Genomic DNA, 16,250 nt, shown 5'->3' on the forward strand with positions numbered 1-16,250 from the left:
CCGATGTACAACTGAAGGGATCTTTGGATGTATAATGTACTATATTTATTAATCCATCATTAGAAAATACAATATCGTTCTGTAGATGGACCAAAATTTTAGCATTTCCTAATTGGCAGATAGATTAGTACATTACTGATATCTAGTCATACAAACTTAGCAGTACCATACTATGGCAAAGTAAGTTCCATTCCACTGAAGCGTAGTGGCTGGATTTGTTTGGCCATGACTTTGAGTGAAATGAAGACCAACAGCCGTACAAACCTAGGAGTACCATACCATGGCAAGGGAAGTTCCATTCCACTGAAGCGTAGTTTTAGGGCCGGCCGCCATTGTTCAAGACCTGTTATAGTGTGCTGTACTCATGATATGACAGAGCATTGTTCAATGCATCCTTTTTATCTTTAGATTTTTGCCGCTGAATGTTTTTCAGTATCCCTTCTGATATATTACATTTTGTGGCTGATTGGGTTGAGGGCCTACTTCGCCTAGTCCCAAGGTCGGCCTTGATTATGGATCAAAAATGCAAGTTCTGATTAAATATGGAATTATCTGAACCAAAAATGGGAACACAGTATTAAAAGTGAAACTGAGCAAGTACAAAAATCTTGCATATGGATAGAGTTTCTTCCACGACCAAAAGTACAAAAATGTGATCTGATCTACTTATGGTACAATGTCTTCAGACCCTTATCTTGTTGGCCTAAGAAAATTGATCTAACTAGAAGTTCAATGATGAAATCAGGAAATTCTGCCACAATCAGAGTGGATAACTGACGGCTGAACAGTGACAATAAGACTGAATAAGATCAAAATTCAGTCTTCTTTTAATACTGTGTTACAGAATGTCCTCTACCTGTCACTGCTCCCGCATGAAAGTAGCTAGCCATCTCATTTCTGCTCCGTTTCCATTGGACAAGTAGTATATTCTCTTGCAATTTTCCTCTGAGAAAGCTTCCCGGTGTATAAGCCTCTGTCTGCCATAATAAAAACAGAAGATAAAGCTGATTATCTGGAAGTTTGCACAGACACAGCATTTCTACAGAGCACTGACCAAAGACTGGTTCATTATTTTATGTGGTTGCTGGCTTCCTATACTGATTCGAGTTTCAAGGACACCACACTATACCTTAAATGTTTTAAACTGAATGTTAAGCCACTCACTCGATGCATTATCTTGTACTATTTTTTTTCCCAGAAATTTGCATGACACAAAGTAAAACCATTGGAAAAAGATAGGCAAGAGATTCCAAGAAGATTGTGCTAAGCTAATGAATTGCCCATCTAGAATCCACTACTGTCTCGTGTAAGATAAGCCCCAATGTGATATACTATCAGTAACACTGCATTGTAAACTTGGCAATTAATCGGTAGCATACCTAAGGTAGTAATGGCAAACAGCTGCTGCTTCATCTAAAGTGTAACGAGGAAAGTTAATGCGAGCATCAGAGGGCACATCTGGCAAGTCTTGACGAAGTTTTCCTACTGCTGTTGAATGAGAAAAGGCACCCACCATCATGTCATCATGGATCATAGATCTAAAAGCCTTCACCTGCAAGAATTTGATCACATGTGTGTTGCATATCAGTCTCTAATGAACATGCACCTTCACCCAAACTTAAAACCAATTTGTACACTCAAAACTGAGATAAGACCAGGGTTTCAAGTAGAGAGATATTATTGAAGACGTATTCCAAGCTAGCATAAAGCTTAAAAAATCATGTTGATTCCTTTCAGTTTAACAGTTACAAATTACAACTGTACAACATAACTCTGAGACAAAAGGTGAGTACCTACCGTAGCAAGTTCTTTGGCATGTATTGGTCGAGTAGAACGAACAGTTACTGCCTCTTCATACTCACTGAACGTAAACCAGTTATTGTACTGCAGACAAAAAACAGCAAATTATGACAAAGCTCTAGAAACAAATTCACATAAAGAACTTGGCATCATGTGACCCAGTGATGTATCTCACCTGATCAATCGCAATCAGCACAGGGATATCTTTCACTAGAGATAACTCCTTCCTCAAACGAACTACCACTCCAACAGCTGCATGAGTGTGCTTGATTCCTGTATCAACCAGGTCATACAGAGTTGAACCTTCAGGCATTGCCATGGAATCAATTCCATCTTTCATCCATCCAACACCAGCTCCCTCTCCCAATGGAATAGGATCAGATATTTGGCACAACAATTGTTTTAAACGGGATTCATTAAATTTTAGGAAATCCTGGAATGAAATGACACAAAAGATGAATATAAATTTATGGAGATGGTGAGAAGCATATGATTCAAGAACTGCGTGATTAAAAGGGGTTCATATGTTACATCAAATTGATATTAATACAGCCATGTAGACAATCACTTTTTAAACATGATTTATTTATACACAAACACACACACACACACAAAAAGTTCATGAAGTCAATGACAAGGCCACGGAGGTTATTCATCCACATTTAAGTTAATAGTACATTATTAAAATTTTAATGTGACTTATAGCTAATAGAGAAAAAAGCTTCATAATCTTGCCTTGAGAATATTTTCAGCTTGAACAGGTGTATCCCAAAGACCTGTTTGTGGGTTTTTATAGAAAAAACCTCCATGAGTCCAGTCCTTGCCTCTGGGAACATACAAAACCAACCAACCTTCCTCACGAGCCCAATGAACTAGCATCGCAAGAGCCGTACTCTTTCCACAGCTTACAGGGCCATCCAAAACAATCTGTTTTTTAACTTTTGACCCTGAAAAAAATTCAAGGACAAACGCATTTTACATGTCACTGATTATATATGCCTACAAGATCATTCCTCCAAAGAATAATGCACAACTCATGCAAGGTCCAGATGGAGTGCGATCTAATTATTGACAAACTAAGAGTTCACCAATTATGAGTTGGGTGCAAATAACAAAGTATGGCCCCGATTATCTGAAAATGAGAAGTATAATGAGCAGCCGGGGGATCAACACATTCATTTCTAGCTTTCTAGCTTACATTAACAGTAACCCTTAGAAATCTACAGCTATTTAAACTAGACTAGACTAGTGATCATGTATAAATGTGCTTAATGATAATTGTAGTCCCAAAACTCTACTAGCTATAAATAATATATTTGCACTCTAAATCTTGAGCTTTAGTTCAACGAAGCAATCCAAAAAGCACATACCTTTGCTCCTAGCTGATCCCAACGGCGGGTCCACAACCCGCCGGAAATTGTCCCGGAGATCGAGAAAGCTCTGGCGAACAAGCACGGCGCTCTGCATTGCCTCCTCGAACTCCCTCACCATCCCCAACGGCAAACCCTCCGGCAACACCTTGTTCAACTCCTCCGTCCTTCAAACAAAACAACAATCACATCCCAAACATATCTAATTTCAGCAATTTAGGGTTAGGGTTTAGGGCTCTTATACTTGAACTTGAAGTAGGAGCAGCTGTCCATGCTGGTGAGCTGAGCCAGCGTCGGAGTAGAAGTGAAGAGAGGTCGGCCATTGGGCCCCACATCGAGCGAGGGATCGCTCTCGTCGGCCTGAAGCCGTCGAGCACGACCTTTATCGTCGAAGAGATCGGCGTCGGCGCCGGCGTAGGCATCGTCGTCTGCGGCGGCAGTGGCTTCGCCTTTAGACTTGTTACTCTTCTTGGCCTTCTTCACCGTCGACTTGGTGTCCTTGGACGACGAGTAGTTCGCCGTCGCCGTCAGCCTCCATGGGCCCGTCGCTGTTGCCCTTCGAAGAATCGTTCGCAACATTTCGCTCTCTTCACTCTCGAATTTCTGAGGTTTTGGGGAGAAGAAAAGAAGAAGAAAGAGGCTACTGGGAAATTGGCTGCACTGGGGAGATGGGTAGAATTGGAAATTCCACACTTCTTTGGGCCTCTTTTGCGTTTAGCTTTGTCCAATTCAAATTGGGCCTGGATTTTACCGAGATTCAAAATTGAGCCTGATTGTTAGATTGTGAGCCCAGTATAATTGGGCCCACGTACAATAAAAAACGCAAAAGTAGAAACCCAAAGCGTGGACCGAAAGAGATAACGATAAGTAGCAAATTGGTATTGGTACTTATAACTTTATACAGTGGGTGGTCATGGAGGGACAATAATATAATGAGGTTTGTGTGATCCGAGTCAGAAGTATTAGGTCCTATTATGAATTTCAACCAACAAATTTTAATTCAAAATAAAAATTAGCGTATCACTATATGTTTAAGTTTACATTATAACAGACGTCAAACATATAATAAGTTTTGTTAAACACAATCGTACGTTCTGTTAGAATTTCACGATTGTCTGTTTTATTAGAGATTCACAATCGTCTACGTTTACGAGATTATTATTGTGAGGGTAAAGCATGTAATAACGAGCTTTACTGCTGCTCTCCAGCACCTAATACTTATATCCAAAACTATTATGTTTAGAGTCCTTAATCTTATGTTGCTTGGGGTCATATTAATTTCACCCACAATGACAATAGCTTCGAATCTCATAAATCTGATGGGTGGATTCCAATATGCTGTTCCATTTTAGGAAAATGGGGTGACATATGCCCCTTTGGGTGGCACAAATTGACAAAGATTCAGTTAGGTCTTCGTTGGTTGCCATTTGCTAATATATATATAAGTAGGGCTACATTTTGTTTATGTTATGTTAATTACGTTAACTCCCACTAGGTAGTAGCCGAGGTAAACCCTACACTAAGTAGTAGCCGAGGTAAACCCAGCCGATAATATCTAATAAGCTCAAATATATAAATAATACTAATTCTTTTTTTCATTTTTTTTTATCCTTTGAGGACATCCGATAAAATTAGAATGATACAGAGAAGATTAGCATATGCCCTACGCAAGGATGACACGCATAAATTGAGAAATTGTCCAAATTTTTTGTCGGTGAGTTGTGGCCTGTTGATTAACTAGCCTATCTAACATTGTGGAGGTCATGGTTTCAAATCTCACTGTCGTCCAGAATCAAAAACTAGCAGGCCGCTCACCATGTGTGTGGAGAAAAGTTAAAGATAGTGGGGAAACTTTTCATACAACTATCACATTTTCTGCTATTTTTTATTTTAATTCTTTTGTTTTCTATTTTACAATTTACTATATTATCCCTAATGATTAATTATATTTCATAGTTCCATATATAATATTGTTTCTGGTGGCTTTCTCCGGGTACCTCACACAGAATGCTATACCGTCTGGGGTACCGATGCACCTCCTAAATCCTGTACCAAGAACACACGCTTAGAGGGGTAAACCGTACCGGACGGTTTACACCTCTCCGATGCCTGAGTGAGAAGCTAATATAGGTGTACAGTAAGTAAATAGTAGACAAAGGAGTTATTACCCGTAAAAGGTGGTTGTGCTAATGCCTTTATACTCGAGCATGTGAAGGAAGTCTCCCCCATCTTCGATGTGGGACACTAGTTGTTCTTCTGATGCCATATCAGTCCTGTGTGTAAATAATTGGGCTGTGCTGGCCTTGCCCAGGGTCTTGGGTGCCCGGGGTGGCATCCCCAATGAGCCCCGCCATGGTGGGTCGTGAACCCGGCCCATGGCATAGTACATGGGAGTACCGATGGGCCCAGCAGATAGTGCCAAACTTAGTTGAGACTTCCCTAGTATGTACAAGTCCCCCAAGTTCCCGTTCAAGATGTTTCTTGGGTGGGGACTTATTATTGTCTCGGAAGTTTGGCACTAGTGTGCCTATAGGGAGTCCCCCAAGTTTCCGTTCAAGGGATATCTTGAGCGGGTTACGTAGTAGGTAGCTAATCTACACGCTGCGATAGGGTGAGGGTTGGGCCTCCGGTACCCAATGGGGTAGAGAGGATTTGGCTCTGATACCCGATGGGGTAGAGGAGGTGAGACTCCGGTACCCAATGGGGTAGAGGATGTGAGTCTTCGATACCCGATGGGGTACAGAGAGGACTTAGCTCTGATACCCGATGGGGTAGAGGAAGTGAGACTCCGATACCCAATGGGGTAGAGGAAGGGCTTGGCTCTGATACCCGATGGGGTAGAGGATGTGAGTCTTTGATACCCGATGGGGTACAGAGAGGACTTGGCTCTGATACCCGATGGGGTAGAGGAAGTGAGACTCCGATACCCAATGGGGTAGAGGGAGTGAGACTTCGATACCCAATGGGGTAGAGGAAGGGCTTGGCTCTGATACCCGATGGGGTAGAGGATGTGAGTCTTCGATACCCGATGGGGTACAGAGAGGACTTGGCTCTGATACCCGATGGGGTAGAGGATGTGAGTCTTCGATACCCGATGGGGTACAGAGAGGACTTGGCTCTGATACCCGATGGGGTAGAGGATGTGAGTCTCCGATACCCGATGGGGTACAGAGAGGACTTGGCTCTGATACCCGATGGGGTAGAGGAAGTGAGACTCCGGTACCCAATGGGGTAGAGAGAGGGCTTGGCTCTGATACCCGATGGGGTAGAGGAGGTGAGACTCCGGTACCCAATGGGGTAGAGGATGTGAGTCTTCGATACCCGATGGGGTACAGAGAGGACTTACCTCTGATACCCGATGGGGTAGAGGAAGTGAGACTCCGATACCCAATGGGGTAGAGGAAGGGCTTGGCTCTGATACCCGATGGGGTAGAGGAGGTGAGACTCCGGTACCCAATGGGGTAGAGGATGTGAGTCTTCGATACCCGATGGGGTACAGAGAGGACTTACCTCTGATACCCGATGGGGTAGAGGAAGTGAGACTCCGATACCCAATGGGGTAGAGGAAGGGCTTGGCTCTGATACCCGATGGGGTAGAGGAAGTGAGACTCCGATACCCAATGGGGTAGAGGGAGTGAGACTTCGATACCCGATGGGGTACAGAGAGGACTTGGCTCTGATACCCGATGGGGTAGAGGAAGTGGCCTCGTTGTACCCGATGGGGTAGGCGGTGCATGTCAGCCACGTGGGGCAGACTGAGTGCAATAAATGCCCGTCCCCTCCACTGACGGTTTTCGAGACGTGGGACACGTGTAGTGATCTTGCGGTTGAGGTCCTTTTGTCTTCAACGGCCCTGATGCTTTGGAGATTGAATTTAAGAGGGAAACAGACTGTTTCCCTTCTCACTTTTTCCAAAATTCTGAGAATTTGCGAGTTTGCTTTTTCACCTTCCCTCTGTGTGCTTCTGTTGTTGTGAGGAGTGAAGACGAAAGCTTTGAGGTGCTATCACAGAGAAGGCCTTGGCCGGATTAGCGACTGCAGGAAAAGAGGTAAGAGAATGTGTTTTTCGTTTGGCATGATTTTTTTTGTTTTTCTTGGGTTGTTTTTTTTTTTGTGCTGCGCTTCTGGGTTTTTTTTTCTGGGTTTTAGTTTGTTTGCGTTTCTGGGTTTTTGTTTGTTTGCGTTTCTGGGTTTTTCAGAAAAGCAATACGTGTAAGTGGGTAGGGATTGCTACAGCCGATTGGGTGTTTATGGACTTTGCTTGAATTTCTGGGTTTTTCTGGGTTTTTCGTTTGAAGTGGGGAATTATCCGCGCTTCACCATGGTCTTAGATCTGGCTAGGCTAACCCTTGTGTTTCTGATTCCAGATACATCGAGTTTGAAGTCCCCGGTATCGTAGTTAGGATGGAATCAGAAACCAAGGGTGGGGATGCGGGATCGTCGTACCAGTCTTCCGCCAGGCAAGCTGAAGTGGACATCGATCGGTACTTAGCGCAAGTAAGTCAATTAGCAGAGAATACCGGATCCTCGACTGGGGTGTTCTCGGAGAGCAGTGAGGAGTCCGACGAGGGTGAGAGCGAGGGAGGGTCGGCTGAGGCCCCGGTAGTCACAGTGGCAATTCCCGAGGGCATACCGAAGCCTAGGTATACACTTGCGGACGGGACCGTATGCGACGAACCCCGGAGAAGCATGACGATGAAGGAGATCATCGCCATGCGACTGAAGTGGGGAATACCGGATACAGTGGAGCTTAGGCCTCTCAAGGATGGAGAGATGGCCGCAAATCCTGCCCCGGGGTGGGTGGCGCTGCACGAGAACCAGTTCCACCAAGGATTATCGCTACCTCTGCCCCGGTGCCTACAGTATCTGCTGCGGATGTTGAACCTGTCACCGGGGCAGTTGACCCCGAATGCTATTCGTCAAATATACAGTATGTTGGCCATGTGGGACTTGTGCCAACAAGGGTGGCCTTCCGTAAACGAATTCTGCGCGGTGCACAGGGTCCTGTACTCGAGGAAGCTGTCCTGTGCGGGTACGGTGACATTTGCTGCTAGGGACTACGAACCGCTAGTTACCGATATGCCTTCCTCGATGAGCAAAAGGTGGAGGAACAAAGTGTTTCTAGCCGGGGGCCGGTGGCAAATCAAAAATAAGAAGTGGCAGCTGACCGGTACCTTCCAAGCCATCGGGGACCAGGCCTACAGTTTGTCTGAGGTAGAAAGGAAGAGGATAGCCCGGGTATATGCCGTTTGGAGTGAGAAGGAGAGGAGCTCTTATAGATTCATCCGGCACTCTATACTTTATAGGCTAGGACTAGGATGGCTTCCCGGTGAGGCTGAAAGGTTTTTTTTTTTTGTGTTTTTTTTTTTTTTTTTTGACACCCTATCCTTTTCCCTTGACTAACTTCGAACTGATTGTAGTGAAAGCACCGAAGAGGAAACCCCGGAAAGGCAAAGAGGAGGACAAGATGGATGATAATTAGCTGATGGATATGCTGATGGGGCAGGGAGAAGACGCCCTTCACATCGAAGTCGACCTAGGGTCGAAAACTACAGGTCGGTCCGTTGAAGAGACCCTGCTGGAGCTTACTGATGCGGGATACGGGGAACCTGATCCTAAAGCTCCCGCGACCCAAGTCGTACAGCCGTCAGTTGCTGACGTCATTACAATTGCTGATACCGGAAAGGAGAAAGCGCCGGCCTCCGTATCTATTTCCTCCCGCTCCACTGGGAGTGATGAGGCCTTGCTTCCGGGTGAGAAGAAGAGATCTCACAAGCATCGGCACCGAAGTGAGAAGCACGAGGTGACGTACACCGGCCGGGACGTTAAAGGAGCCGGTGCCAAGAGACAGAAGAAGGATCACTCGGTACCCGAGTCGTCGCCTTTGCTTGCCCTGTTCGCTCCCGCTCTTCCGGTAATCCCCAAAAAGCCCATCAAGCAGCTGCTGAGTGAGTACGGGGTTGCTGATGAGAAGTTCGTGCGGGCCATGCTTAGTGACCTGAAGGATATTGATCTCGACCGGGTGCGGGCCAAAGACAATACTCCCAAAGAGAATCGCCGCATTGCCCGGGAATCCATGATGCGGGTACGAGTTTGCTTTACCCTTGTAGCCTTTTATTACCATATATATATTTTAATCGGTGCACTTGCAGGCACTCTTCAATGTGTACGCGGTGGATGCCAGCGAGGAAGATACTCAACTGAAGGAGGAGGTTAGCAATCTCTCCGGGCAGGTGAAGTTTCTTCATGGCGAGAAGGCCAAGCTGGAGAAGGAGCGGGACTCCTTGAAGAAGAAGGTTGAGTCTTTGACTCCCCTGGTTGCCGAGATGGACGCGGCCAAGCAGCGGATCGCGGAGCTTGAATCTGAAATCTCTGAGGCCCGGGAAGAGGTGAAAAGTGCCCGAGATTCCGAAAAAGAGGCTGCGGAGTCTGCCATATCCTGGAAGGAGAAAGCAGACTACCTGGAGGAGCGTCTTCCCGGTGAGAAGCACGAGGCTGTAGAGGAGTACAAGGCCTCCGAAGAGCTCATTGCCATGCTGGCTGCTGCCCAAGACAAAGCTGTTATCATGAAGTTCAAGGAATGGGTGGCGGCCGGGTACCTGGACAAGGCCAAATTCAGGCGGGGCCTTCTTGAGAAGAAGAAGAAAGACAAGGATGCCGCGGCCAGGTCTGGTGCCGGTGGATCCCAGAGTACCGGTGGGGGGCAGTAATACCTGGATACCCTTTTCTTTGTATATGTTTCCTTTTTTTTTTTTTTTTTTTTTTAGAAGTTACCCTTGCCTTGAACAATGGCGTAATTCCTGTGCTTGGTAGTCCAGGCTTTTGTGGATTAAAATTTTTTGAATTTGAATGGGAATTGGAAAGGAATTAAAATTTCTAGGATTTTGTACCTTAAGCACTTACTTGCATCACTTATTACCGGAATAGAGTAACTGACAATAGCTATGTCCGGGCATGGCGGAGTAGGTAAAAAAAATGCTAGAAATGGTCTGAATAATTCATTTTTCCATTCAAATACCACATGGTGGTTAAATACAGAATGAGTACCCGATGGGTAGCTTGCCATAGCTGTATGGCCAAAAAGCAAAAGCTAGGACAAGATGCTCCCGGAGCTACTTGTAATAGTACCGCAGGCGTTGGGTATTCCATGGATGCCGAGATACGACTCCGTCCATGTCCCGGATGAAAAAGGTTGCGGGGCCTACCTCTTCAATGATCTCGTAAGGGCCTGTCCAGGATGGATCCAGTCCCCGGGGCTCTGGGTAGACCTGCTTCATGACCCAGTCCCCCAACTTCAGTGTGCTGGATTGTACCTTGGCATCGTAGTAGCGAGCTATCCTCCGCTTGTTAGCCAAGTTATGCATGTGTGCCACATCCCTTCGTTCCTCTAGTAAATCGGCATCGAGTTGTAGACCTTCCGAGTTGGTACCCGCGTCGAAGTATTCAATCCGGGGGCTCTGGACCTGTGTTTCAATAGGGAGTACCGCTTCTGTCCCGAAAGCCATGCAGAATGGGGTCTCTCCGGTGGCCTCTGTTGCCGTGGTCCTGATAGCCCACAACACCTCCGGGAGTTTAGCAGCCCAAAGTCCCTTGGCATCGTCGAGCTTCTTTTTCAGTATCTTTTTGATAATCTTGTTGACAGCCTCGACCTGACCGTTGGTCTGGGGGTGGGCCGGAGATGCATATAGAATCCTGGTGCCCAAGTTCTCTGTGTAAGCCCTCAACTCATCATTGTCAAACTGGGTACCATTGTCCGTGATTATGGTGTCCGGGACTCCAAACCTGCAGTAGATGTTCTTCCACAGGAAATTTTTTACCTTTTCCGTGGTGATAGCGACAAGAGGTTCTGCTTCAACCCACTTTGTTTGATAGTCCACAGCGACTATGGCGTATTTGAATTGTCCCACTGCAGTGGGAAGTTTACCAATCAAGTCCAAACCCCACTGACAGAACGGCCACGGTGCCAGGAGGATGGAGAGAGCAATGGGCGGTGCCCTTGGGATATTTGCATACATTTGGCACTTGTGGCAAGAACTGGATATTGTTTGGGCTAGGGCCGACATGGTTGGCCAGAAATATCCTGCCCTTAGGGTCTTGTGTGCAAGAGACCGGGCTCCGGCATGGTTACCGCATACACCAGCATGTATGTCCTTCATTATTTTGTGACCTTCCTCCGGTGTTACACACCTCAGACTGGGGAAGCAGTGGCCTCTCCGGTATAACTTGCCATTCATGATCGTGTATCGAGCTGACCTTAACTGCAGTCTTCTGGCCTCGACCTTATCATCCGGTGCCAGGCCGTCGATCATGTATTTCAAAATTGGGTCCATCCACGAAGCTGTGTGATCCACAGCGAATATTTCTGACACCGTTTTAGAGGTGCTAGGTCTCTCGAGTATTTCGACCTTAGTGGCTCCATAGGTAGGACTTTGGGAAGTTGATGCAAGCTTAGCAAGGGCGTCTGCCTTGTCGTTTTCTGCCCTCGGTATCTGGGTAAAGATGTAGGAGGTGAACCTCTGCACTAATGCCCGAGCCAGAGCCTGGTAAGAGGACATGTGGGGCTCTTTTGCCTCGAAGTTACCGCTGACCTGGTTTACGACTAACTGGGAATCACTGAAAATACTAAGGTGCTGCACGCCTAGTTCCCGGGCGATCTGCAGACCTGCTATGAGTGCCTCGTACTCTGCAGTGTTGTTGGATGCCTTGAAGGCAAATTTGAGGGCGTATTCGTACACTTGATCGTCCGGGCTAATGAGCAAGATACCGGCTCCACTTGTTTTCTTGTTGGATGCGCCATCAACATATAATCGCCAAGTGCTCGGTGGAGGCGGATCCGGGGCTGGAGGTTCAGATGATTCCCGGGAAGGGTTATGGGAGGGAATCGCCTCAGAAATAAAATCTGCCGCTGCCTGGCCCTTGATAGCTGTCCGGGGTTGGTACTTGATATCGAACTCTCCCAGCTCGATGGCCCACTTAATTAACCTGCCCGATGTCTCCGGTTTCTGCAAAACCTGCCTCAGCGGGTGATTAGTGAAAACGGTGATTGAATGTGCTTGGAAGTAATGCCTTAACTTCCGGGCCGATACCAGGAGGGCCAGTGCTATTTTTTCAATGTCCGGGTACCTGGATTCTGCACCAGTGTACCCCTTCCCAGCATAGTACACCGGGTACTCGCAATCGGAGTCCTTCCGAATCAAAGCTGAGCTTACAGCCGTCGAAGATGCCGCCAGATATATGTAGAGCATTTCTCCTGGAACAGGTTTGTAAAGTAGAGGTACCGCTGATAAGTACGCCTTCAAGCCAATAAAAGCAGTCTCGTGCTCAGCTGTCCAGGCTATTACCTCGACGTGTTGGGTTTTTAGCAGATTGAAGAAAGGAGTACACTTGTCCGTCAGCCTGGAGATGAACCTTGACAGGGCGGCCACCTTGCCTGTAAGAGATTGGACCTCGTTCCGGTAAGTTGGGGATACCATGTCTAATATAGCCTGCACCTTCTCCGGGTTGGCCTCGATTCCCCTGTGGCTAATGATGTACCCGAGAAACTTTCCTACCTCGACCCCGAAGATGCACTTCTGCGGGTTAAGCCGCATACCATTGCGTAATATGATGGTGAAAACGATTGACAAGTTGGTTACGTGGTCCTCTGGAGTTAAACTTTTTACCAGCATATCGTCCACGTAAACTTCCATGATAGTACCGATAACCTCTTCAAACATAGAGTTGACGAGTCGCTGATAAGTGGCACCTGCGTTCTTTAATCCGAAAGGCATGACCTGGTAACAATAGAGACCCTTGTCTGTGGTGAAGGTAGTGTGCTCCTCGTCTGCCGGGTTCATTCGAATTTGATTGTACCCACTGAACGCATCCATGAAACTGAGTAACCGGTACCTAGCAGTGGAGTCGATTAATTGGTCAATCCGCGGGAGCGGGAAGCTATCCTTGGGGCATGCCCGGTTGAGGTTTGTGTAGTCCACACACATGCGCCATGATCCCTGAGATTTCTTTGGCACCATGACCACGTTGGCTAACCACCGGGGATACGTGACTTCCCTGACAAAGTTGATGGCCATCAACTTTTTTACTTCAGCCTGGATAGCCCGGTACTTATCGTGTGTGAAGGCCCTCCTCTTCTGTCTTACCGGTGTTGAATAAGGGACAATACTAAGATTGTGCGTGGCTATCTCCATTGGTATACCGGGCATGTCCTCATATGACCAGGCGAATGCAGATGAGTTTGAGCGGAGGAACGAGATCAACCTTTCTCTGATAACCGGAGAGAGCTTAGTACCTATCTTAACAGTCCTGTCCGGGAACTGCTCTGATAGCACCACCTCCTCAATGTCTTCTACGGCACCGGGCCGTTCTTCGTCTGAATCGGTATCGTTCCTGGGATCCTCGTACCGTTCCGACAGAGGGTTAGTAGCCACGGGCAACATCTCAGACTTTCCCTTACCGCGAGATACGGTTAATGAATAGCATTTCCTCGCTGCGGCCTGGTCACCCCGGATCGTAGCAATGCCGACCGGGGTTGGCACTTTCATCATCAGCATGTGACCTGCTATGAAGGTTTTCAGACGCCAAAGTGCCGGTCGGCCTAGGATAGCATTATAGGATGAGACGTAGTCCACCACGATGAACTCTGTTTGGATGGTTGAACAATTTGGGCTTTCGCCTACCGTGATCGATAGGTAATCTGATCCGAGTGGTTGAACGATATCCCCTGAAAAGCTAATAAGGGGCTCATTATCCTGTGACAGCTTGGCTCTCCCTCTGTTCAAAGCTTTGTACGCATCGCGGAATAATACGCTAACTGAGGCCCCGGTGTCCACGAGAACCCGGGACATTATATAATGGTCCATTTGGAGCGTGATTAAGAAGGGATCATCATGGGGCATTTTCAGATCGGCCTCCTCCTCTTGCAGGAATGTCACCGATGTCCATCCGGTACCCCCGTCCTGCCGCGGGGCCTTGTGGAAGTTGAAAACTTCCGGATGACCGAAACTAGAATTTCGCCTCTTCCTCTGGGGATGTAATTCCTTCGGGCCCCCACCGTGGATCGTGAAGATTTGGCCGTACACGTCCACCGCTCCTATCTCCTTAGCAGGCAGGTACCGCTGAAGCTTGCCCCTCTGGATAAGGGACTCGATAGTATTTTTTAAAGCAACACAGAGATTGGTATTGTGTCCAGCATCCTCGTGATAAGTGCAAAACTTTCCGGTATCTTGCTGGGTAAGTTTACTCTTCGGGAACTTCCTTGGGGGTGGGCCCGGTATCTCATCCTTACTTTTTTTCCAAATAGTCTCGTATGAAGCGTTAAGGATTGTGAACACCTCATACCGGGGGGGTGGTGGTGTTCGCGGGGCCTGCTGTACCCCTGGCTCCCGCTGATGGTGAGTGGTCCCATAACTGTTAGTCCTGGACGAGGACTCTTTGCGTCTTTTGCCTGAGGTATGGGGTGACCTGTCATGACTATGGGCCCACTCCCTCTTTCGTGGCTCATCCCTGACAGTTGAAGCCGGGGCTGGCACCCTTAGCTCTGGTCTGGGGGTGTCTCCTTAGGTTTCGAATTCGGCCTGGGCGTGTCTGATGGCAGTGGCCATCAGCTCGTCGTAGTTGGCTGGAGGATTATGGTTAATCCCATAGAGAAATTCTCCGCGCCTTAAGCCTCTCCTGAAAGCCAGCTCGGCCAGTTCCTTATTAAGGTCCCGGCACTTGGCGGTAGCCGCCTGCCACCGGTTTACAAAAGACTTCAAAGTCTCATTCTCTCCCTGCTGGACCTTTAACAGGCCCTTTGGTGTGTGTATCCCATCAGTGCGTAAGATGAATCGAGCCACAAACTTGTCAGCTAACTCCTTGAAGTTCCCTACAGAACCGACCGGCAGTTCGTAGAACCAACTCAAAGCTTCCCCTGACAAAGTTTCTTGGAACATATTACAACACACCTCATCCGTATATCCCTTGGCGCTTGTTTGCGAACGGAAGGCCTGTAGGTGCTGATAGGGGTCTCCAACCCCCGTGTAGTCAATCTTCAGTGGCTTCGACATATCCGCTCGAATGGCTCCTCTGACTTGTTGGGTGAAAGGACCCGGGCGGTCCTCGTAGGTGGCCAGGGCCCTCCATGTGTCCCTGTTTTCTGTGGCCTGCACCCTTGCCTGCAGAGCATGCAAAGAGTTGCTCATTTGCACAAGTAATGCCGTGTTTGCGTCGGTTACCGAGGGAATATTCAGTACTGGCTGTGGCAACGGTGGTGGTGGTAGATGCCTCAAGCTTTCCGGAAATAACTCTACCGGTACTTGGATTACCCGCTGGGCAGCGTTCCCGCCCGTTGCTGGTTGGGATGCCCTAGCCAGAGCCTGGGTGAGCGCCTCATTGTGCTGATGCCTACGGTCCAGTGCTCGGGCCAGCGCTGTGTTTTCATCTTCCAGCTCCTGGATTTTCTGTTGCGTAAGGCGGTTTGTTTCCCTATCGGTACTCTGTTGTTCCCGATCGATCTTGGATTGTTCCCTGAAGGCTGCTATCTCCGCCCGCATGGACTCAAATTCCGATACCGGAGACACTTGGTCCGGGACATGCGGGTCCGAGGATCCGAGACCATGAATTTCTTCAACACCTGGTGCTTCTGCTGATGAAGTACCCGGAGAGAATATCAGTGCCCGGGCGACACTTCTATCCCCTCCTGCCGTTCCTTCCGGCTCAGTCATGATTAGACCCCTATCTGGCGCGCCAATGTTTCTGGTGGCTTTCTCCGGGTACCTCACACAGAATGCTATACCGTCTGGGGTACCGATGCACCTCCTAAATCCTGTACCAAGAACACACGCTTAGAGGGGTAAACCGTACCGGACGGTTTACACCTCTCCGATGCCTGAGTGAGAAGCTAATATAGGTGTACAGTAAGTAAATAGTAGACAAAGGAGTTATTACCCGTAAAAGGTGGTTGTGCTAATGCCTTTATACTCGAGCATGTGAAGGAAGTCTCCCCCATCTTCGATGTGGGACACTAGTTGTTCTTCTGATGCCATATCAGTCCTGTGTGTAAATAATTGGGCTGTGCTGGCCTTGCCCAGGGTCCTGGGTGCC

General features: G+C 47.7%; 1 protein-coding gene and 1 non-coding gene across 4 annotated transcripts; one reads left to right on the forward strand and one right to left on the reverse strand.

Moving 5' to 3' along the window:
* Positions 1 to 28: 28 nt before the first annotated feature.
* On the reverse strand, positions 29 to 3,791 carry LOC133732151 (uncharacterized). Of its 3 annotated transcripts, none has more exons than XM_062159634.1 (8): positions 3,415 to 3,791; positions 3,171 to 3,337; positions 2,536 to 2,747; positions 1,976 to 2,233; positions 1,798 to 1,884; positions 1,380 to 1,552; positions 857 to 977; positions 29 to 532 (listed from the first exon to the last, which is right to left on the reverse strand). In XM_062159634.1, exons 1-7 carry the CDS (start codon positions 3,747 to 3,749, stop codon positions 860 to 862), a joined length of 1,350 nt encoding a protein of 449 aa, XP_062015618.1. In that variant the 5' UTR covers positions 3,750 to 3,791; the 3' UTR covers positions 29 to 532; positions 857 to 859. The 3 variants fall into 3 exon arrangements, with proteins under 3 accessions (XP_062015618.1, XP_062015619.1, XP_062015617.1); XM_062159635.1 differs by having other exon boundaries at positions 29 to 552; XM_062159633.1 differs by lacking the exon at positions 29 to 532 and having other exon boundaries at positions 578 to 977.
* A 986-nt stretch (positions 3,792 to 4,777) lies between these two features.
* LOC133734988 (U6 spliceosomal RNA) lies at positions 4,778 to 4,879 on the forward strand. Its single transcript, XR_009858730.1, has one exon. It is a non-coding gene; the product is annotated as a U6 spliceosomal RNA (small nuclear RNA).
* Positions 4,880 to 16,250: the final 11,371 nt, after the last annotated feature.

This window comes from Rosa rugosa, chromosome 2, assembly GCF_958449725.1.
Source record: "Rosa rugosa chromosome 2, drRosRugo1.1, whole genome shotgun sequence".
Taxonomy (NCBI): Eukaryota; Viridiplantae; Streptophyta; class Magnoliopsida; order Rosales; family Rosaceae; genus Rosa; species Rosa rugosa.

Bases quoted from the DNA above. Each gene is read 5' to 3' on its own strand.
- LOC133732151 (XM_062159634.1), bottom strand. From the start codon at position 3,749: ATGTTGCGAACGATTCTTCGAAGGGCAACAGCGACGGGCCCATGGAGG. The intron at 1,885-1,975 runs GTGAGATACATC...TTTTGTCTGCAG, and splicing joins TGCTGATTGCGATTGATCAG to TACAATAACTGGTTTACGTT. The intron at 978-1,379 runs GTATGCTACCGA...TTATTATGGCAG, and splicing joins GTTTGCCATTACTACCTTAG to ACAGAGGCTTATACACCGGG.